Raw genomic sequence first — 24,572 nt, forward strand, 5'->3', positions numbered from 1 at the left:
TACCACAAACATTGGGGCAGGCCTCAAGCTCAGTGAGCTGGACAGCTGGTTTGTGATGCAGAACAAGGCCAGCAGCGCAGGTTCAATTCCCGTACCAGAATAGGCGCTGGAATGTGGCGACTAGGGGCTTTTCACAGTAACTTCATACTTGTGATAAAAAAAGGTTATTATTATTGTTAAAGAAAGATAAGGATCTGATGGAGTGTGGGTTGTACAAACCTATATTGCTACCAAATGTTGACGCAAAGATACTGGCGAAGGACTGGCGGCTAGGTTGGAGGGGTGCCTCCCGAAGGTGATAGGGGAGGACCAGACGGGATTCGTGAAAGGAAGGCAGCTAATCTCAAATATTAGGAAGTTATTAAATGTAATCATGATGCCGGCTGAGGGAAAGGAGATGGAGGTGGTAGTTGCCCTGGACACGGAAAAGGCATTTGATGGAGTACAATGGGAGTATTTGATGGCGGTTCTGGAGAGGTTTCGGATCGGGCCAAGATTCAGAGTGGATATGGCTATTATATAAAGGACCGATGGAGAGTGTCCGCACAAACAACATGCGTTTGGGGTACTATGCTCTGCACCAGGGGACCTCTGCTATTTGCATTAGCAATGGAGTATAAAAATAATCAGAGCCGAGTGCATCGATGGGGAACATAATGGAACTTCTCCGAAGTTTTGGGTCTTTTTCGGGATATAAATTGAACCTGGAAGAGTGAATATTTTGTGGTGCCCCGGCTGGGAGTGGGAGGGCTGCGTTTCACAGGGCGGCATCCCACTTCAGGTATTTGGGGGTGCCGGGGGGTGGGGCTCCATGGGTACAATTTTCCTAGCTTGGCGGGGAGGGTGAAAGCAGATTTGACATGGTGGGATAGCCTCCTCTGTCACTGGCAGGCGATTAAAATGAATGTGTTGCTGCGATTTCTGTTTCTATTCCAGTGCCTCCGGCCTCCCGTATGTTTTATATTTCTATTGGGTGGCAAATGCCAAAAAGGCGAGATGATGATGAACTACTCATAATTATATACAGACGATAGTCTACCTTGGGAGTATTTCAGCACACTCCTAATTTGTGTCTTGGAGATGGACAGGTTTTGGGGAGTCAGGAGGTGAGGTCCTTATTGCAGAATTCCCAATCTCTGAACTCCTCTCACAGTTGGTCCAGTTGTGTTTCTAATCTAATCAATGGTAATCCTCAAGATGTTGATAGTGCGGAATTCAGGATGGTGACGTTGTTGAACATCAAAGGGAGATGGTTAAATTCTTTGTTGGAGATGGTCACTGCCTGCCGATCGTGTGGTGTGAAGCAGTCCATATGCAGCAAGACTTGTACAACATTCAGGGTTGGGCTGCTCAGTAACATTCACACCTCCCACCCGGGTTATTCTCTCTTCCAACCTCTACCATCGGGCAGAAGATACAAAAGTCTGAGAACACACACTAACAGGTTCAAAAAAGCTTATTCCCCACTGTTACCAGACTTCTGAATGATCCTCTTATCACCTGAACTGATCTCTTCACACATCTTCTCTACTGAGTAGTACTACACTCTGTATGCTCACCCGATGCCTGTGCATATGTATTTACATTGTGTATTTATGCATGTCCTATTTTTTTCCTGTATGGAACGATCGGTCTGGACTGTACGCAGGACAATACTTTTCACTGTACCTCGCTCCACGTGACAATAAATCCAATCCAATCCAATCCAAAAGAAGCCTGCTTGATTAGCAGTCCGTCCATCACCTTCAAAATCACTCCTTTCGCCACCAGAACATAGTGGCAACAGCATGGGTCATCTACAAGATATACTGCAGCAACTCAAGACTCGTCTAACAGCACCGCCCAAACCCATAACCTCTACCACCTCAACGGAGGCACATGGGAGATCCCCAGTAAGTCACACATCATCATGACATGGTACTGCTTCGCCGTTCCTTCAGCCATTACATCAGAATCCTCAAACTTCTTCCAAATAGCATTGCGTGTGTACTTACACCACAGAAACCCCAGCAGTTGAAAGTGGTGGCTCACCACCACCTTCTCAAGGGCAATTAGCGAGGGGACAATAAATGCTGGCCTTGTCACTCACATCACATGAACAAATTTTTTTTTAAATGATAAATCCGAGCTAGGCACAAAGGAAAAGCAGTTTAAACTGATGGGATATTGCAATAAACTATGAAAAAAATGATGTATTTTTAATTGTGTGAATCATTTCTGCAGCATCAATTTAGCCTTTACAAGTGGTCTAAGAAGTGAAATTATCCATCATCCAGGTTGACAGAAGATGGATTGGGCATCCTACATATTCCTACAAGTAAATGACTGATATCAGTTTATTAGTTCTGTAATCTGCTAATCCAAATATGACAAAGGATTTTTAAAAAATAAATTAGCTTCTGTTGTTATGTTGGTATTAAGAAAACTATCAGTAGAAAATATTTTTTAAGGGATCACGAATTGAACAGTTAAGTTAATCGCGAATGAGGCACATTGTACATATTCCCTTCCTATCAGTATTTATCAAGCAATAAAACAGAGGCTGTCTGGCACACAGTTACCAAGAATGACTTACCCATTTCTTGAGGCAAGCCTGCTTGTTTTTATTTTAACATTATTGTTAATACTCGTTTATAGATGTTGCTTCATTATTCATTTATAGTCCCCTGAAAACATTTTCAGTAAAGTGTTAATTTAGAAGTGAAATCAATGCCTACCATCAAATCTTGATCATGCATTACATCCTTGTATCCTGATGGGTCCAACACCAGACCACAGGGATCTGTGAATAGTCCATGTATATGAAGGACACTGTATTTTTGTAGACCTCTGGCCCACTGAACCACCTACAAAAGCACAAAGCGCCTTCAAATTAAAACAATGAGAACAATTTAGGATCACTGACTACATTTTCTTTCATAACTGACAATTTTTAAAGCTGTAAAGCTGTTGAGAAAATCTTGAAGGGTGCAAAACGGGAACCAGTCATACCCGCTGTTTGAGCATTAAGTATGTTATTGAAGGACCAAACTGGTGTCTGATAGAAGCTCACATTTCTGCCTCAAATCATGTCAGGCACCATCTTAGTAGAAGTCATTAGCACACGTGCAGCTAACATCCACTGGATGCATGCAGAGCAAATAGATCTAGCATTCAAAACAGTTTGCAGTATTGATGTGACCCCAAATGTTCAATTTTCAAGCTCAGCGCTCCAGCTTTTTCAAAGTCACATAGCTGAACACACCTTAAGCAGCAAAGGACCCCACACCAATACTGGATCATCAATTACTTAGGTTAGTTATTGGTTAATTTCTTCTGTTTTTTGCTAGAACAGTTCAAATGTAACATTTTCACAGTTCTTCAAGTTGTAAAAGTACAGTGTGAAATGACAGGTGCTAAGGACATTTTCCTAAATGCTGAAGAATGTTTTCCTTCAAGGTTTCTGCAAACCAATTGTTCCCACTCCTTGGAATACAGTATAAGGACTACACAGAACAGGGCAAACCACCAAAGGAATAAAGAATAGAAGGAGCAGAAGGGCTGACAGTAGGAAACCATAGGTGCCAAGTGTGTTCAGTGAGCAACTATCCACCTCCCTTGACTGAGGAAGAGTATGGAACACAATCTGCACATCTGCAGGATGTCCTCACTGAAATCTGCCACCTGCTGCAGTCACAGCCTCAACCTCGGAAGAGAGCAAGACTGCCGGCTGCAAATTTGATTGCAGCAATGTATCATGTGCTGGATCCTTCGAGGCTGGAACTGGAGATTTTTGCAACATCTCTCATTTCACAATGGTTAGCACTCTTGCTTCACAGTGCCAGGTTCCAGGTTTGATTCATGATTGGGTCACTGTCTGTGCGGAGTCTGCACGTTCTCCCAGTGTCTGTGTGGGTTTCCTCTGGGTGCTCCGGATTCCTTCCACAAGTCCCTAAACGTTCTGTTAGGTGAACTGTACATTCTGAATTCTCCCTCAGTGTACCCTAACAGGCTGTGGCGACTAGAGGATTTTCACAGTAACTTCATTGCAGCGTTAATGTAAGCCTTCTTGCGACACTATTAAAGATGATTATTATTATTGCTGCTGCATAAGGTCAGACGTGCTCTATTCAAAAAGAGCTAACCACATTTCTTTCTCTCACCAGAGACCAGCAGGCATCGCAAATACATAGCTTTGCGAGGACCACAAGCTTCACGATAGTGCCAGGTGCTACTGATTGCATGCACATCACTTTGCAAATGCTACGTGTCAACTCTGCTGGACATCAGAACCAAAAGGGATTCTTCTTCCTTCATGTCCAGCTGGTGTGCGACCATTGACAGTAACTTATATAAGTTAATACCTGGTAACCTGGCTGCAGTCATGATTTCATTCTGTTAATTCATTACGCCATATGCATTTGAACCACCCCGTCAACCTGTGGGCGGTAACTTGGCAACAAGCGCCATCTGCTGACAACGTGGCTCATAATTCTGGTGTGCAACTAACACATGTGCACAGCATGCATGTAATAAAAGCCTTGCTGCCTTACATAATGTGATGGAGTAGACCACGGAGATGCTGAAACAATAATTTGACAGCCTGGATTGCTTGGGTGGCCCCTGCAGTACTTGACAGGGGTTGTCAAATTACATGGTCTGCAGCACAATGCACAACATTGCCATCAAGAGGCAACAGCCGTCACCACCAAGCACACAGTGATTAGCTGAGAATCTGGAGCAGTTGGAAGAAGGGAGGAGACGATCTGTAAAATGACAGCCTGCAAAAAGCTAACTATAGTGAGATACCAGTGACCACAGTCCTAATTCAGCATTTTCAGTCCCAAGCATTACCTTCCCTCTGTCATTGACCACTATAGCATCCATTTGGCTAGTATGCAAAAATACAGTTTTCAAAACAAATTTATCAATTACACTGGGCCATATTGTATTGAACCATAAACTAGTCGCCTTTACACATTCCCTTAGTGTTCATCTTCCATGTGCCTTTGCCTATCCTGTTGCTCCCATATAGTGTGATCCTCGTGGCTGGTGCAAAGCTGCAGATGGCCTTGGAAGTCGACCTCAAGTACCCAGATGCAGAATGCACCATCTCGGTTTGCGCACCAGCAGTCTGAGTTGTCTGATGACAGTCACCACAATAAGGACAGTGGTAGGGTGGGAGGACCAAAGCTCCCTTCGTGAGAGAGGGCAGCAGACTTATGCTCCACAAAGCCACTGCCACTCTCTCTGGGAAGCACTTCAATAATTCAAGTAATTAGATGCTGATTACTGCATTGCGCTGATACCCTGCAAACCTTTATGGACGCTGTAATCCACATCTTTATCATCAACAAGTTTACCTTACACAACAGTAATCTGAGATTCCACTGCAGCAATCAGACATTGCGTGGCTGCTGTTTGTACGAAGTAGAAAGGGTCCAGAGCTTCAAGTTTTTAGGTGTACAGATCACCAACAGCCTGTCCTGGTCCCCCCATGCCGACACTATAGTTAACAAAGCCCACCAATGACTCTACTTTCTCAGAAGACCATGGAAATTTGGCATGTCAGCTACGACCCTCACCAACTTCTACAGATGCACCATAGAAAACATTCTTTCTGGTTGTATCACACTTGGTATGGAGCCTGCTCTGCCCAAGACCGCAGGAAACTACAAAAGGTCGTGAATGTAGCCCAGTCCATCACACAAACCAGTCTCCCATCCATTGACTCTATCTATAATTCCTGCTGCCTCAGAAAGGCAGCCAGCATAATTAAGGACCCCACGCACCCCGGACATACTCTCTTCCACCTTCCTCCGTCAGGAAAAAGATACCAGAGTTTGAGGTCACGTACCAACCGACTCAAGAACAGCTTCTTCCCTACTGCCATCAGATTTTTGAATGGACCTACCTCGTATTAAGTTGATCTTTTCTCTACACCTTGCTATAACTGTAACATTATATTCTGCAGTCTCTCCTTCCTTCCCCATGTACGGTATGCATTGTTTGTACAGCATGCAAGAAACAATAGTTTTCGCTGCATACTAATACATGTGACAATAATAAATCAAATCAATGGAAGTTGTGACATCAGCTATCAGACACTGTTTCATTGCCGAGTCCAGTGTACAAAAAGAGTTGGTCACCATTGTCATCAGTTTGGCTTCTGGCAAACCATCAGGATGTTTCTTCCTTGTGTACAGCTGGATGGGAATGAGATATCAGTGTTGGCTGCTGGTTCGCAGATCATTTATGAGCTCTATCTTAGCCATGCAGACTCTCCCACAGTGAGAACATTGGTTGTTGGACTGTAAAGATAGTATTGGATTGTTGTCTCAAGCAGCGATCCACTCTTTCACCATTGTCTCTCAGTGGCTGTTCTTGTTGATTGCAAGGTCTTTATTTCGGATGATGAGTTGCCATTCTAGTGCTGGTTGGGAATCCACTTACCATGAGCTTGTGTTAATGGAGTAGACCTTCATGGAGGCTTTGAGATTGTTTTAGACTTCCAGTGGCGGCCATGGTGCGAGTGGTCGCACAAAGGATAGCTCCTGCTTGAATGCGCAGAAAAGAGCCAAAATTGGGTGCAACTTTGACGGAAAAGTGTAGCTGAAGATTGGAGGAGAAGTTCCCCTCAGGAGTGGTATGTCTGCTGGTTACCAAACCCGACAGAACGTGAAAGACCTGACCAAGGAGTTGGAAGATACCCGTGGTGCAGCAGCCAGTGGAAGGATGGCGGAGAGGGACTAGTGCAAGTAGCAGAGCCCCAGGTGGAACAGTTGATGGCCTTCATCAAGAAAGAGTTCCGCCAGCAGAGGAAGAAGGTACAGGAGGATCGCTCAAAGGCCATCGAAGGGGCTGTGGCACCCCTGAAGGGCTCGATGGAGAGGGTGGAGAAATGCTTGGAGGCACAGGGGTCGCAGAGATAGAGAGGCACAGGTGGGGCTTAGGAGACCTTTGCAAGACGTTGAGAGCAAAGGTGGAGGAGCAGGAAAATAGATTGAGAAGGCAGAATCTGCGGATAGTGGGCCTGTCTGAAGGAGTGGAAGGTGAGAGCGCTACGAGGTATGTTTTGAGGATGCTGGCGGTGGATGGGGTATTGGATAAGGCCCTTGAGGGGGACAGAGCGCACAGATCTCAGAGGCAGAAATCTAAAACGGGGGAGCCGCAGTGGGCGGTGATCATGATGCTCCATAGGTTCATGGAGAAAGAGAAGATTCTACAATGGGCCAGGGAGAAGCGCAACTGTGAATGGGACGGGAACAAGGTCCAAATATACCAGGACATTGGAGCTGAGCTGGCAAAACAGCGTGCGGGGTTCAACAAAGCCAAGGCGGTGCTGTATCAACAGCAGATCAGGTTTGGTGTGCTACACCCTGCGAAGATTTAGGTGACGTATGAAAGCCGCGAATACTATTTTGAGACTCCAGAAGCAGCCAGTGACTTTATCAAGGAGCATAAACCGGGAGAGAACTGAACTGAACAATTCTGGGAGAGTGAGGTGCTGGCACTTTGAAGTAATTGGGAATGCGGGTAGAGTGGGGCTTGGAGGGAGTGGGGGGTTTTGTTTTCCTCCGATGTGGTGGGGTTTTTGCTTTTTTTAAACTGTTGGATTGACAAAGGGTAGCAGGGGTGAAAAGTTTGTAAGGGGATGGCTGTTCCCATCCCCCCTTCCTGTTACCTGGGGCTGTGTCTTTTTCTTTTTGTTTGTTCTTGGGAAAGGTGACCTCTGGTTTGAGATGAGTCTTTGTATGGACGGGGGAGGGAGAGGCCAGCGGGAGCCTTCTTCACAGAACAGAGAGGGGAGTGTGGAAGAGGTGTGGGGGGCAGGAGGAGCCTTTGGGCAGGAGTTGTCACGCTGGCTGGTAATGCTGATGAACTGAAGTGAGGGAGAAGACAGTGCGAGGAGTCCATAAGGGGGAAGGAGCAGCAGGAGCAGGTGATGAGACGAGGTGAGGCTGGAGAAGAAACGTGGGCCGGAGCAAAGAAAGGGTCCATCTTGAATGGGCCAGGTATAGGGTGAAATTAACTGGGGTAGAGACAAAAGGGGAGGATGGCAGACAGTAGAGGAGAATGAAGGCGTAAGGTCCCTGGCAAGGCTGATAATGTGGAACGTGTGAGGGCTTAATGGACCGGTTAAAAGATCATGTCTTTGCGCACTTTAAAAGAGCTTGAAAGCGGAGGTGGTCTTTCTTCAGGAGACGAAGCGCCGCGTGAAGGACCAGGTTAAGCCAAGAAAGGGATGGGTGGGTCAGGTTTTCCACTTGGGGTTTGATTCAAAGTCACGGGGGATGGCAATTTTGATGAGTAAGAAAATGGTTTTTTTGAGCGCGAAGGAAGTGAAAAACCCAGGTGGGAGATGTGATTGTGAGTGGGGTATTAGAAGGGACGCCAGTTATGTTGGTGAATGTGTATGCGCCAAATTGGGATGATGTAAGCTTTATGAGGGGGTTGCTGACAGCGATCCCGGACTTGGCCACACACCAGTTGATTATGGAAGGAGATTTTAAGTGTGTCCTAGAGCAGAGGGTAGATAGATCGAGCCCCAGGTTAATGATAAAGGAGCTGTGGGTTTATGGAAAAGATGGCACTTCCCAGGGGGAAGGGTGTATTCCTTTATTTAGCATGTGTACAGAGTATATTCCAGAAATGACTTATTTGTGGTAAGCCAGGATGGAGAGGGCAGAGTACGCGGGGAAAGTAATCCCGGACCGTGCGCCCCTTTGGGTGGAGATTCGGTTTAGATTGCGATGGGAGCAGAGGCCGGAGTGGAGGCTCGATTTGGGGTTGTTGGCAGATAGAGGGTTTTGCACCAAAATGCAGGCTGTGATTAAAGATTATGTAGAATTGAACCAAACGGGGACGTGTCTGCGGCCACATTTTGGGAAACGCTAAAAGCGGTGCTCCAAGGGGAGATTATCTCGTTCAAGATACATGCAGATAGGGAAAGGAGGGAGGAATAGGAATGGCTACTGAACAAGATAGTGGGAGTAGATAGGGAATACTCGAGGATGCCCACCATGGAGGAATTAGCGTGGAGGAAAAATTAGAGGGGCAATTTAAGAGACTGACAACGGGGAGGGCGGAAGGACAGCTGCATAGGGTAAGAGGGGTGCAGCACGAACACTGGGAGAAGGCAAGTCGAATATTAGCGCATCAGCTACGGAGGCAGGTCGCGTCCAGGAAAATATTGAAGACACGGAATGGGGCAGGGGATGTGATTTCGGAGCCAGGGAAGATAAACAAGACGTTTAGGGATTATTATAAGGGGCTGTATGGGGCGAACCCAGGGGGTGAAGAAGGGGACATGGGACGGTTCTTAGACGAACAGGAGGAACAGTTGGAGAAAGAGGTGAGGCAGGCGCTAGATGAGCTCCTGGGGCTGTGGGAGATTTTGGACAGTATAAGGGGTATGAAGTCGGTAAATGCCCAGGGGCCTGATGACTAACCGGCGGAATTTTATAAGGAGTTTGCGACGGACCTGGCACCACATCTCTTGGGGATGTTTAATGAGGCGTTAGAGAAGGAGGAGCTGCCAGAGACGATGTTGTAGGCAACGATCAGGTTAATGCTAAAAAGGGGGAAGGACCCATTGGAATGTGGCCCATATGGTTGTTCAATACAGACATGAAAGTGCTGGCTAAGTTGGTGGCGGGAAGGATGGAAGGTTGAGTCCCGGGGGTGGTTGCAGAGGACCAAACAGACTTCGTAAAGGGCAGGCAGCTTTCTAGCAATATAAGGAGACTGTTAAATGTGATCATGACCCCGTCGGGAGCTCAGGTACTGGACGTAGTGGTGTCCATGGACGCGGAGAAGGCATTCGACTAGGTGGAGTGGCGGTACCGGTTTGAGGTCTTGGCTGAAATTCGTGGCATGGGTGCGCCTGCTCTTTGTGGCACCGAAGGCGAGTGTGTGGATCAATGACATGGGCTCACGGAACTTTGAAATACACAGGAAACAAGGCAGGTGTTATGGGAATGTTACTTTAAAAATGTTTGTCTGCCCAAGTGGCTGCAGTGATGTCAGAATGTGGGTGGAGCGGAGCTCTGGCTCTGCTTTTTACTTGCGCTTTAGGCCGTTTACTACAGGGTGTGTTTAGTTTCGTTTTCAGAGAGAAGAGCTGCAGTGAAAGCCAGCAGATGTGCATGGATCTCTCTACAAGCTAAAGTGTGTTCATTTGGATGATTTCAAAGTGATAACTGCTCTCAGTAGAGAATTTAAACCTGATCTCGGTGCTAAAAAGGGTCTTTTGTCTTCCGGATGTTGTTTGGGAATTTATTAAGGTTATCTATAGAGTACTGTATTCTTTGGGGATTTATTGGTGTTGATAGTTAAGATGTTTACTGTGGGTTTATAAAGGGTTAACTGGTTTCATAAATAAACATTGTTTTAATTTAAAAGTACTGTAGATTTCTATTTATATTCTGTATTCTATTATACCTGCAGAGTAAGCCCGTGTGTTCCCCATAACACACGGGGGGAGGGGGGGGGGATGCCAGAAGGGAGCCAAAGAAGAGGGAGAAAGAGCACCAGAAGCAGAAGGGCCATGGGCGAGCCCGCTCAGACGAGCTAACCGGCGCACGAAGCGGCGGAACAGAAGGCTCGCCGCAACAAAAAGAACTGGACGGACAGGAGTATGTGCCAGGGGGAACTAGAACTGGAAGGCGTCCTTTGCTGAGGCGCTGAGGGAACACCATCAGGAAAACAAGGTAGAGGTAGAGCGGACATGGAGGCCACAGTGAAGGCAGCAGTGGCCAAGGCCCTGAAGGAGGTGCAGCTCGCCCTGGGCAGAGCAGAGAAGAAACTGGAAGCCCAAGAGGCGACCATTAAGGAGCTGGAAAAGGCAGCGAGCGACAGGAGTGACCAGATCACGGCATTGGAGAAGGAGTTGGCGAGACGGTCACAACGCAGGGGACGATCAGGAAAACCGCTCCAGAAGGCAAAATGTAAGGATAGTAGGCCTACCAGAGGGGATCAAGGGCAGAAACCTCATGGCATATGCTGCTGAAATGCTGGGCAACTTAGTGGGGAGGAAAACTTACCCCAACCCACCAAAAATGGACAGAGCACACCGGTTGCTCAGCCCGAAGCCCAAGGCAGGGGATCAACCGAGGACAGTTATAGCTAAACTGCACCAGTACCAAGACAGGGAAACAATCCTGCGCAGGGCCAGACAAAACAGAACCTGCAAATGGGAACGACATATTATTAGAGTTTACGAGGACATTGGAGCAGACCTAGCCAGGAGACGTGCCGAATTCAATAGAGCGAAAGCAGCTCTTCACAAGAGCAATGTGCGTTTTGAAATGCTGTACCCAGCGAACCTCTGGGTCACATACCAAGAAAGAGAGTACTTCTTCACAGCCCCCGCCGAAGCAAACAAGTTTGTCAAGGGACATGGTCTGGAAAACCGACAGCAAGGGTAGAAAGGGCCCCTGGCAAGGGGCAACAGCATACCGATTTGGGGGGGGGGGGGGGGGGGGGGGGAGAAGAGAGAGAGAGAGAGAGGCAACACCAAGCCTCCCTGCTCCCTGCTCTCTCCCCTTCCCCCCCCCCATGGAGGATGCACCCTGAACAAAAAGCAAACCAACCCGAGGGACCGCTTCAGGTGGGAGACCAGGGCCCAGCACGAGGGAACGAGAGTAGCGAAGAAGGGCCAGCAAGCGAGAGGAGCACAAGGTACGATGGGGGAAGAGCGGGCAGAAAGCCAGAGAGGTCGGGCGAGGGAGAAGTGAGACAGTAACTCCCGAGCGGGGGGCCACCACACTAGCAAGACAACTAGCGCCGGAGGCATGCAACAAGGCAGAGCTGCGGCACTCCCCCAACAGGAGGGATGGCGCCAGGTTGCGGGGGGGGGGGAAACCACTCAACAGAGGTGGGAGAGCAAACGGGGATAGGAACAGGGGAAAGAGGGGTATACGGGAGAGGGGGGAAGGGGGGGGGCACAGGGAAGGAGAGACAACAAGGCTAGAAAGAGAACAACAATAAGGCTACAAAGTGCCACAATCAAGGAATCGCTGCAAGAAACCACCCAGTACGGTCTCCAGAGTGCAGGGGACTACCCACGTTGCGGACGCACAGTGGGCGGCCATAATGGGTGCCCACCGGGACAAAGGGAGACCCCGGAGTGCAGGGGCAGACCCACATGGTGGACGCAACATTGGCGGCCATGTTGGGTGCCCCTGGACGAAGGGAAGCCCCGGAGCGCAGGGACCCGACCGCATGGGGAGAGCAGTGACAGCGGCCATCCTGGACAGCCCCCTAACAAAGGGAAACCCCGGAGTGCAGGGGCGCGTGCAAAAGGCAAGTATGGTTAATCCACATGGATTAATCCCACAAGAACGGGAGGGAGGGGGGAACAGAAGCCCCCCACCAGGATATTACCTGGAACATAAGGGGACTCAACGGCCCAGTGAAAAGATCCAGAGTCCTCACCTACCTCAGAAACATGAAAGCCAACATAGTCTTCCTCCAAGAGACACACCTGAGAGAACAGGACCGACTGCTGGTAAGAAAGGGCTGGGTGGGGCAGACCTACCATTCCTGCTACGGGGCCAGAGCCAGGGGGGTGGCAATACTGATCAGCAAGAGGACGATGTTTAGGGCGACAAAGACGGTTAGGGACCCAGGGGGAAGGTACGTCATTTGCCTCCCTGAACGCCCGCCTTAGAATCCTGTCCGGCTGGCGGTCAGCAGCACCACCCAAAGCTGCAGACTGGATGTCCGACCTCTCAGAATCTCTCCAAGTGGAGAAAATCAAATTCGCCATCCGAGGGTCAGACAACGGCTTCCACAGAACATGGGAGCCATCTCGCCCAATCGTTCCGGGACATGTTTGTGGCCAACGAATAAACAGAAGAATAGCCAGGTAGCCAAAAATCAGGGGAAAGTAGCCAAGGCGTGAGAGGGAGGGATAGACCCAGGAGGAGGAGGAGGAGGAGGGGTGGGGGGGGGGGGGGGGGGGGGGGAAAGAGGAGAGAGAAAGAAGGAAGAGGGAGGAGACAGGGAACAATAGAGGGGAACCAGAGAGGGGGCGGGGGGCAAGGGAATGATAGCCGGAAGGAGAGCACGGGAAACGACAACTATCTTGGCAAAGATCACAGTAACAAAGAGCAAGAAAAATACGGGCGAAAGACGGGATGAACGGCCGAAGCAGAGGCGAAAGCGCGACGATAACGGCAGCGAAAACCGTCTGGGAGAAGCAAGTAACAACACCAACACCAGATCCATTCTCGTATTGCCCTCTCTGTATTGGATATAACTAATGTAATTGCTTCTCCAGCACCCAAATGTATATGTACCTCCCCATTTCCCACCTCCCCCACAAACAGGCAGCTACTCATTTGTTAAAAATAATATTGCTTCACTGTCCGTGTGGAGTTTGCACATTCTCCCCGTGTCTGCCGTGGGTTTCGCCCCCACAACCCAAAATGTGCAGGGTAGGTGGATCGGCCACGCTAAATTGCCCCTTAACTGTAAAAAATGAATTGGGTACTCTAAATTTTAAAAATAAATACATAAATAATATTGCTAACTGTACAGAGTTGCTGTTGTTGAGCTAGTGCACAATATACCTATTTTTTTTCTCTCTTCTATATATATATATATATATATATATATATATATATATATATTTTATTTTTTTAATTCTTTTTATTTAACTATAAATATACTTTATTCAAAAACCCAATAAAAAACATTTATTAAAAAAAATTCTAGCAAGCAGTTGAATAAGAATTGCCACAATCTTAAGTGAATTAAGTGAAATAATGTGCATTTGTGAATAATAGAAATTTCATGACATTAGTTAGAAGTAGAAGTCTGGAGGTAACGGTTGAATCTACCAAGGCATAAATTAACACCAAGCAGGAATCAGTTTAAACATGACGAGAACCGAATGTATCACTCCTCTAAGATTTGACAAGCATCAAAGCATTTTTTACCAATGCTTATCATTGAACCATCCTCTTATTAGACATGATGGACACTAGATAAATACAATGGACAAACAAAATTAAATAAATGAGCAGAAGATATTAATTGAAGATAATAAAATGTAACCAACACGGCTGTGAGAAGGGTAATAAATATCCTGAATCGCTAACATTTCCAGCTCTCAGAGCTGCTTCGGTAGATGGGAATGACAGAATGCAGGAGCCGATGAGGGATCGAAGCTAATGAGAACACCCACAGATAAGAAGAGAGATTGTCAAGGGGGCCACGAAGGTCCGAACAACCGGAACGGAAAATCCAGAAGCAAGATCTTTTTTACTTGTAAAGACAGTGATGTTATCTTTTGAAGTAAAAAACCGTAACCTGAAACAGTGGTTATTACAAAAATATTGATAAGTCTACTATACTTTCTCAGCAAGGCGGGACCCATGATCGAAGCTACTGAGTGGTAAGTAGATAAAACCTTCTTTGAAGATATAGGTTATACCGGTGATAACTTGAAACATTAGTTTGACCCGAATAGCACCTACTTAAGTCTGCAAAGGAGTCAAGGAGTGAAAATCCTTGTGCACCATTTAGAACATCTTTTTTGACCCTTTTTGGTTTAGGGGAGATTTCTAATAGTACTGATTTAACTTCAGGACGAAGGGACATCGGGTGTCACTCTACCCGGACGACCTACTATTGTTTGTTTCGGACCCGCTGGAGAGCATGGAGAAGATCATGGGCTTGTTGGGAAGGTTGGGACTTTCTTGGGACATAAGTTAAATGTAGGGAAAAGCAAAGTGTTCCCAGTGAATGAGTTGGGTCGGCGAGCCAATTTAGGGGGGATGCCATTTAAGGTGGCCAGAGACAGAGTTAGATAACTGGGGATTCAGGTAGCGAGGGAATGGGTGATGCTTCACAAATGGAATTTAACAAAACTGGTGGAGGAGGCTAGGGAGGATCTCAAGAGGTGGGTCACGCTGCACTTGACTTTGGCAGGGAGGGTCCAAGTGGTGAAGATGAACACTCTGCTGAGTTCATATTCGAGACACTCACGATCATTACACAAGAAATATGCTGACTTTCTACTTCCCGCAAATTTGCCGCCTCTCCCACTCCCCGAACTTCTAGCTTGCTGCCCCGCCCTCTCACCAACCCTCCCTCTCCCAAACCCTTGCTGTGAACAATGACTCATGAAATTATGGAGAGAGGCAGGAAGTCAGCTTCGAGTTGCAGAGGTAAGCCACAAGCCATGAGGTTCAGGGAGCAGAAATAGCTCCAAAATGGGGCGACGCTACAGAAGATCCAACACAAAATGACAATATCAAAATCCCACTGCTAACCACAAATAAAGACCCTTACTAACTGAACAACGTTAATCTGGAACGACTTAAAATGCTGATTTACTGTATTGACCTCCACAGCTGTCTGCTCCCAGTGTCTTTCAATTTTACGTAGGTGGGTCTCTTGCTCCACCCAACCCCCGATGCAAGACATTTCACCTCCTTGTCACCTCCTTCTCCAAGACTACCAGTACAAAGTCCAAAAACCTTGCTCTCTCATGTTGTGCCTTCCTCACAATTGACCAGGGTAAATTCACTTCCTGCACAACTATCAGCACCCACGGCATAAGAGGTGCAGGTTAGTTGTAAGTGGTTCTCTTAATTATGTTTTGGGACCCTCAGCTGCTGCATGCAGCTAATGAACAGCACGGTTCTCATTAGGTCCACACAAAAATCTAATGAGCAGACAGCTCAGATGCAGGTTAACCTCAAATTACAATCCCCACACCCATTTTCAGAAGTTATCAAATTTAGCAATCCAAGTTCTTTATTTTTCTGTCTGAGAAGTTAAATCTCACTCAACTGAGTAACCCAAAAGTTCCTTTGCAGGGTGCTTACAAGTCAAACCCTTTAATTTATTGTGTGCCTGATCATAAAAAAAGAAACTGAAAGTATCACACAATTGAAATAATTGTCCACACTCACAAAAATAAATGAGAAACTTTGTTGCTTTTTGATGCTCTTTGTGCACAATCAACAACTTAATCACATCTCTTCATCCTGTCCGCTCCATATCAAAGATCAAGCACAAGGGCCCTCTCATTACCTCCATGCAACTGTCTCGGCTATGTTTTACTTTTCATTTTGCTCCATGTCACTAGACCAACGTCTTCACCTGCTCACCTTGATCTCCCAAATCTCTGCAGGTCCGATCACATCCCGATTAATGCCCCTTCTATCTCCAACTTACCAGGTTTCACTCCAGATAAATTATTTTTCTTTTTAATAAACATTTTATTGAGGTATTTCTTTGGCATTGTAACAGCAACAAATCAACAATGTACATAACAAGGAACATATAAACATAGTGCAAATATCGCCTCCCTTTCCCACAGGTCCTACCATTGCTTACCCCCCTAATCTATGCTAACCTAACGCCCTCCCCCCTTTCTGCTGACGATCAATTCTCTGCGAGGAACTTTTGGGTTACTCTGACTGGTGAGACAGAAAAAGAAAGAACTTGGATTGCTAAATTTGATAACTTCTGAAAATGGGTGTGGGGATTGTAATTTGAGGTTAACCTGCATCTGAGCTGTCTGCTCATTCGATTTTTGTGTGGACCTAATGAGAACCGTGCTGTTCATTAGCTGCATGCAGCAGCTGAGGGTCCCAAATCATAATTAAGAGAACCACTTACAACTAACCTGCACCTCTTAAAGGCGAAAAGCACTCCAGCTGCCGTGGGTGCTGATAGTTGCCACCTCCAGGCGAACCCTAACAGAGACGCTCTCATGGCGAACTTAATTTTCTCCAGGCAGAGGAAGCCAGCCACGTCCGAAAGCCAGGTCTCCAATTTCAGGGTCTTTGAGTCCCTCCATGCTGGTAATATGCGCCTCCGGGCTACCAGAGAAGCAAATGCCAGAACTTCCGCCTCTTTCTCCTCCTGGATTCCCGGATCCTGCCACACCCCAAAAATCGCCACCTCTGGACTCATTGCCACCCTCGTATTTAATACCGTGGACGTGGCGTCGGCAAACCCTTGCCAAAACCCCCTCAGTTTTGGACATGCCCAGAACATATGGACATGGTTCGCTGGCCCCCCCACGCACTTCGAACACCTATCCTCCACCCCAAAAGAATCTGCTCATCCGGGCCACTGTCATGTGAGTTTTGGACATGCCCAGAACATATGGACATGGTTCGCTGGCCCCCCCACGCACTTCGAACACCTATCCTCCACCCCAAAAGAATCTGCTCATCCGGGCCACTGTCATGTGAGCCCGGTGAACGGCCTTAAATTGAATCAGGCTGAGCCTGGCACATGTTGCTGTCGCATTGACCCTACCCAACGCGTCCGCCCAAAGGCCCTCCTCTATATCTCCCCCCAGCTCCTCCTCCCACTTTTGCTTCAGCTCCTCTGTCTGCGACTCCTCCAAACCCATAAGCTCTTTATAGATGTCTGAGATGCTCCCCTCTATCCATCCCCTAGAAACCACCCTATCCTGAATCCTCCTTAGCGGCAGGAGTGGGAAGGTTGGTACCTGCTTCCGCAAAAAATCCCGTACCTGTAAATATCGGAATTAATTTCCCTCCGCCAATGCAAACTTCTCCTCCAGCGCCCTCATACTCGGGAAGCTTCCTTCTATGAACAAGTCCCCCATCCTCTCAATCCCCACTCTCCGCCAAATTCGGAACCCCCCGTCCATCCTCCCGGGGGCAAACCGGTGGTTATCGCAGATTGGGGATCACACCGATGCCCCCTCTGCTCCCATATGTCTCCTCCACTGCCCCCAGCTCTCAGGGCCACCACCACCACTGGACTGATGGAGTACCGCGCCGGCGGGAACAGTAGAGGCGCCGTTACCAACGCCCCCAGACTTGTGCCCTTACAAGAAGCCGCCTCCATGCGCACCCACATCGGCTCACCCCCCACCATCCACTTCCTCACCATGGCTATGTTAGCCGCCCAGTAATAATTGCTGAAATTTGGCAGCGGCAGCCCGCCAACCCACCGACCCAGTTGGAGCATTGCCCTCTTCACTCGCCACACAAAGCCCACGATAATCTTACTGATCCGCTTAAAAAAAGACCACGGGATGAAGATGGGCAGGCATTGGAAAACGAATAAAAATCTTGGGAGGACCGTCATTTTTACCGATTGAACTCTGCCCGCCAGAGACAACGGGAGCGCATCCCATCTCCGGAAATCCTCCTTCATCTGATCCACCAACCAGGCCAAGTTCAATTTATGTAGCCTGTCCCAATCCCTCGCCACTTTGATACCCAGGTACCTGAAACTGTCCCCTACCACTCTGAACGGCAGTTCCCCCAGTCGCCTCTCCTGACCTCTCGCCTGGACCACAAACATCTCGCTCTTCCCCATATTGAGCTTATATCCCGAAAACCGGCCTAATTCCCCTAAAATCCCCATAATTTCTTCCATCCCCTCCACTGGGTCTGAGACATACAGCAGTAGGTCATCCACATACATCTGTGCTCGACTCGACACCCCCCCCCTCCTTTCCTTTCCTCCCCCCCACCCCCGGACCAACCCCTTCCAGCCCCTTGAGGCCCTCAGAGCAACTGGCAGCGGCTCTATCGCCAGCGCAAACAGCAGTGGGGAGAGGGGGCATCCCTGTCTCGTCCCCCAGTGCAGTCTGAAATAGTCCAAAGTCGTCCTGTTTGTCCGTACACTTGCCCGGTACAGCAACCTAACCCAGTCAACAAAGCCCCTTCCAAACCAGAACCGTTCCAGCACCTCCCATAAGTAATCCCACTCGACCCGGTCAAAGGCTTTTTCCGCTTCCATCGCGACCACCACCTCAACTTCCCTACCTTCCGGGGGCACCATAATCACGTTTAGCAGCCTTCTTACATTGGCCACCAGCTGCCTGCCCTTAACGAACCCAGTCCTGATCCTCCACAATAACGTCCGCTACACAGTCCTCAATCCTGGAGGACAAAATTTTGGTCAGAAGTTTGGCATCTACGTTCAGCAAGTAAATTGGCCTGTAAGACCCACATAGCTCCGGGTCCTTGTCCCTTTTCAGAATGAGCGATATCATGGCCCTCTTTCCTTAGCCTCGTTAAAGACCTTCATCAGCACCGGCCCCAATATTCCAGAAAAATTTTTTTTGAACTCGGTTGGGTACCCGTCCGGTCCCGGGGCCTTGCCCGACTGCATGGCCTTCAGACCCTCCACTATCTCTTCCAGCCCGATCGGGGCCCCCAGCCCTTCCACCAGCTCCCCATCCACCTTCGGAAAGTCAGCCCGTCCAAAAAGTGCCTCCACTCTAGATAAATTCTAAGTCATTCAAGACCATGCTATCCACATCTTGGCTTCTTAAAATGCAATTGAGCCATAACCCTTTACCTCACAACTCCACGAACTCTCTTTCGTTCTACACATTGAGTTTAAAATCCAAGCTGACAAAATCACACTGTGGCTTTGTCCCACAATATCTCTGCACACTCCAGATTCCCAAGTCCTAGTTTACATCCATCTTCTAATGCAAGCCTACAATGCATCCATCCTCCACATTACAGTGACAGCACAGACTTCAGCCATCATGGCCATGTATCCTGAGATTCTCTTTCCAAACCTTTTCACATTGTTATATGATTATCTTTTTTTTTTAAACTCTTCAGAACCTTGCAACATAATTTAGGTCACTTCCTATATCTCCCTCTGCAAGATACGTTTTAAAAGATAATTTTGTGGCTAGAAAAGAGAATCCTATCATTTTCACTTTACAAACCTTGTCTTTGCATTTCAAATCTACAGATTCCATCGGTTTGCCTTGCTGTTGACCAAAGATCTCAAGCAGATTATCGTAGTTTGTGGTGAGAACCATTGTTCCCCGATCCATAAGCTGGAGAATAGCATGCAAGAGCATGGGATTTTGAATTTGACAGTTAAGATTATCAAATACTTCCATCAGACAATCCTGGAAGAAATTTGGCTTTGTATCTCCAGTGCGCTGTAAAGAAAATAGAAAATAATTAATAGAAGAAACGGAGTCAAAATACACCACATCAATGCCCACAAATGACAAATAGTTGCTTATTTTGTATGAGGCAGACAAGAATAAGAACTAAATTCCAAGAATTATCTTCAAGGATTTACTTTTAAAATTCACAGGCACTTGCCCATCTAATTTTATATGATAAAAACAGGGACACATAGTTGTGCCAATACAAAAAGTCAGTTAATATGAAGTCAGTTAACATTAACTTAAATGTTTGATTGCTAAACATCCTGCTTTGGTGTCATTATCAAATGTCAAGATTGTGTTCCCTGTACCCAAGTTCAAATGGTGTACACATATAGGAAGAACAAAACCAATCCAGCACTGATGAGGGGTACAGCACCTCCAACCCGTTGCCATACTGAATCCCTACTCTATATTCTGTCAGTCAACAACTTTCTATCCAAATACATTCCCTCTTCCACCACATGCTTGAATTTTACTAAAACGCTTCTTTGTGGTACCATCTCTCACAACTTCTCAAAATCCATACATATTACTTTTAATGTATCCTCTACATCAGCCACCTCTTCAAACTTATCAAATATGAACCGACTCTAAAATCCCTATTTGCTGTCCTTGATTTGCCATGCATCCCCTTGGCAGCAGTCCTCATAGTGGTCTTTACTTATCCTTTATATTTTACTTGCAGCTTGTACAAATCAAAATACTTCCTTAATTTGTTTGAAAATCAATCAATTTCATCCCCATTACCTCATGCAGCCCCATATGAGATTTAGAACACTTATTTTTGTTCATTGTTAAGGCAATATTAACCTTTATAACAGCTTATATTTACATAGCACCTTTTATGTAATGAAACATCCCAAGGTGCTTCACAGGAACATTAAAAAACAAAGTTACGACACCGAGGCACGTGAGAATATGGTCTGATGACTACATTATCCGTCAGGTGAGTTTTAAGGTGCCTTAAAGGAGAAAAGCAAGGTAGAGAGGGGTAGGGAAAGCATTCCAGAGCCAGGAGCCTAGGTAACTGAAGGGATGGCCACCAAAGGAAAAGCAATTAATATTAGGAATGCACAGGAGGCCAGTATGGAAAGAGTGCAGACATCTCGGAGGGTTGTGGGGCTGGAGAAGATGACAGAGAGGTGCGAGGCCATGGAGAGGTTTGACATTTTAAAATCCAGAAATTGCTTGACCGGGAGCCAACATAGATCAGCAAGGAAGGGCTGATAAATGAACAGGGCTTGTCACAAGGTAAACTAAGTTTTGGATGACTTCAAGTTTACAGAGGCTGGAGCCAGTCAAGAGAACATTGGAATAGTTGAGTGTAGAGTTAACAAAGGCTTGAATGTGGATTGAAGCAGCAGATGAGCTGGGACAGAGATAAAGTCAGACAATGTTATGGAGGTGGAAACAGGTGGTCTTAGTGATGGCACAAATGAGGTTGGACGCTCAGCTTCGGATCAAATGCGACACCAAGGTTGTGAACAGACAGGCTTAATCTTGGATAGTTGACAGGGGGAAGAGATGTTAAGAGTTGGTAGCTATGGAAGAGTTTGGAGCAGGGGCCAAAAAAAATGGCTTCAGTCTTCCCATTATTTAATTGGAGGAAATATCTGCTCTTCCATGATGTCGGATAAACAGTCCAATAATTTAGCAACAGTGGAAGAGTTGCAGTTGTGAGGTAGAGCTGGTTGATGTCTGCGCATTTGTGAAAACAAATGTTCTGTCTCTGTATGATGTCATAGTCAAGAGTTTTACAGCACAGAAAGAGGCCCTTCAGCCAATCGTGTCTGTGCCAGCCATCAAGCACCTATTTACTCAAATCTAATTTTCCAGCACCTGGTCCGTAGCCTTGTATGCTATGGCATTTCAAGTGCTCATCTGGGTGCTTCTTAAATGTTGTGAGGGTTCCTGCCCCTGCCACCATTTCAGGCAGTGAGTTCCAGATTCCCACCACCCTCTGGGTGAAAAGGTTTTTCCTCAAATCCCCTCACCTTAAATCTGTACCCCCAGTTATTGACCCCTCTAGTTAGAAGAAATGTTTGTCACCATCTACCTCCGCTCGGCCTTCTCTGCTCTAAGGCAACAACCTCAGCCTATCCAGCCTCTCTGCATAGCTCAAACACTCCAGCCCAGGCAACATCATAGTGAATGTCCTCTGTACCCTTTCTAGTGCAATCACACCCTTCCTGTAGTGTGGCGACCTGAACTGCACACAGTACTCCACCTGTGGCCTAACGAGCTTTTAATACAGCTCCATCATAATCTCCCTGCTCTTATATTCTACGCCTTGGCTAATACAGGCAAGTATCCCATATGCCTTCTTAACCACCTTATCTACCGGTCCTGCTGCCTTCAGGGTTCTTTGGACATGCACCCCAAGGTTCCTCTGGTGCTCGATACTTTGTTGCATCCTACCGTTCATTGTGTATTTCCTTGCATTGTTAGTCCTTCCAAAATGCAACAACCCTCACTTTTCAGGGTTAAATTCCATTTGCCACTGTTCTGCCCATCCATATCGTCCTGTAATCGAAGGCTTTCCTCCTCACTATTTACCACACCACCAACTTTTGTGTCATCTGCAAACTTATTGATCATAACTCCCACATTTTCGTCATTGAGGGAAAGGACAGATCCTCAAGGGAGGCTAGAGGTAGAAGCAGGAAAAGTCAGTGCATGTGATTATCTCACTACAATTAGATAGATAAGAATGGAACAGTCCCACCCAGCTGGATGAGACTGAAGAGACATTGGAGGAGGCTGGTCAATTGTGACAAAGGCAGGTCGAGAAGAACAAGGATGAAAAGTTTACCTTTGTTACAGTTGCATAGAAAGTCATATGTGGCTTTAGTATGAACTGTTTTGGTACTGTGGTAGAAGCAAAAGCCTGATGGGAGGGATTCAAACATGGAGTTCTGGAGAAAATGGGAACAGATTTGGGAGGCAATAACATGGTCAAGGACTCTACTACAGTTTTCAAAACATTAACATAGGATGTGAAGTTTCCAAACTTTGAGTGATACTTTGTTTTACTTATCTACATTTTTTTTATAACCAGGTACACACCATTGGCTTCAGTGCCATATAAAGTGATGATTCAGGTAACCTTTGATTAACTACCGCATGCAAATTGGATCACCATTACTGATCCACATTGTGCAGCAATACTCATTTATCAACATTCAATAGTTTTTAGCACCAATGTGCATTGCCATATTTCAGTTGCTTTTAAAAAATATATGTTTATTGAAGTTTAACATAATAACAAAAAGCAAGAACGCAAGAGTGCAAGAAATTACAAGCAAATATGAAATAAAAACACACCATTAACTTAAACACTATGGGCTGAATTCTTCAGCCGCACCTGCCATAAGATCGCCACAGATGGGACATGGACCATGTAAAGATCCATTAACCTCGGGCGGGAATTTCCTGTCTCCGAGCAGGCACAGCCCAAGAATCCCGCTCTATAACTAAACCCCCCCCAACAGCTGATATGGTGTCTAGATCCTTAAAAAAAGTAAATGGTTGCCATCTCAAGTAAAACCTCTCCACCGACCCCCTAATGATGAATTTGATTTTCTCTAAACGCAGAAATGACATTAAGTCGCTTAAGCAGGCAAAGGCACTGGGCGGAATGGGAGATCTCCAACCGAGCAATATTCGCCTCCAAGCTATCAGTAAGGCAAAGGCAACAATGTCCATCCCTCCCCCAGAGTGAAACACCGGTGAATCCCAAATCCCAAATCCCAAATATGGTTGCCAGTGGACATGGGTTTACATCTACCCAGATTATCTCCAACATAGCACAAAAAAAAGGAAGCCCAGAAGCTGACAAGTTTGGGGCAGGACCAAAACATGAGTGTGCGGTTAGTTGAGGCAAGTGAACAGCAATCACACCTGTCCTCAACATTTTGAAAAAATCTACTCATCCTTGCCTTGGTCAAGTGTACTTTGAGTAACACCTTGAACTGAATTCTGCTCAACCGGCTACATGAGGATGTGGAGTTGATACTGTAACGGGCCTCCCTCCAAGCCTTACTAGTAAGTATAGAACCTAGCTCACTTTCCCATCTCGCCCTGACCACGTGCAAACTCCAAGCAGAGTCACCCACGGCTGGTACCCATGTCCCTGGCGCTGCGAGGCAGTAGTGCTAACCACTGTGCCACATGGTCCAGTGGATTTTATTCTAGACTTGCCAGAAACCCCAGTGTAGACAATACATTTTCAAGTCAATAGATTTGGTATGAATAATCCAGTTTATTTTTTACTATCTATCCGATCTATGTCCCTCATAATTTTGTCATGAGCTGGACAAGCCCAGAGGAAGGATGGGGAAAACTATGGCAAAGATGGAAATAAAAAGCAGTTGAGGTAGACTCTTTGGAGAAACAGAGTTTACGTTTCAAGTTGATAACCGTCTATCAGAACTGGGAAAAGACAGAAATGTAACAGGTTTTAAGCAAGTGAAAGAGGGAAGGGTGGAAAGAAACCAAAAGGGAAGTTCTGTGAGAGGGTGAAAGACAGGAGATATTAAATGACTTAAGAGCTGGTAGTGCAGGTCCAAAGGGAATGGTAATAAGACAAGTAAATAAACAACAATTATCGCTAGATGCGGTGTAAATGGCAGAATGAACCACTCCTGTCTGAAAG

The 24,572-nt window shown here is 46.7% G+C and overlaps 1 protein-coding gene across 4 annotated transcripts in view; it reads right to left on the reverse strand.

The window, feature by feature from the left end:
* LOC140396241 (protein FAM118A-like) overlaps positions 1–24,572 on the reverse strand; it is a 106,682-nt gene that overhangs the window by 52,453 nt on the left and 29,657 nt on the right. For 3 of the 4 annotated variants that reach the window (XM_072484575.1, XM_072484573.1, XM_072484574.1), the window contains 2 exons: positions 19,682–19,903; positions 2,718–2,846 (listed from right to left, as the gene is read on the reverse strand). In XM_072484575.1, the coding sequence (XP_072340676.1) occupies positions 2,718–2,846; positions 19,682–19,903 (351 nt within the window). The remainder of the gene's footprint in view (positions 1–2,717; positions 2,847–19,681; positions 19,904–24,572) is intronic. The other variant, XM_072484576.1, reaches the window with a different exon arrangement.

The sequence above is a fragment of the Scyliorhinus torazame genome, chromosome 19, assembly GCF_047496885.1.
Source record: "Scyliorhinus torazame isolate Kashiwa2021f chromosome 19, sScyTor2.1, whole genome shotgun sequence".
In the NCBI taxonomy this organism is placed as follows: domain Eukaryota; kingdom Metazoa; phylum Chordata; class Chondrichthyes; order Carcharhiniformes; family Scyliorhinidae; genus Scyliorhinus; species Scyliorhinus torazame.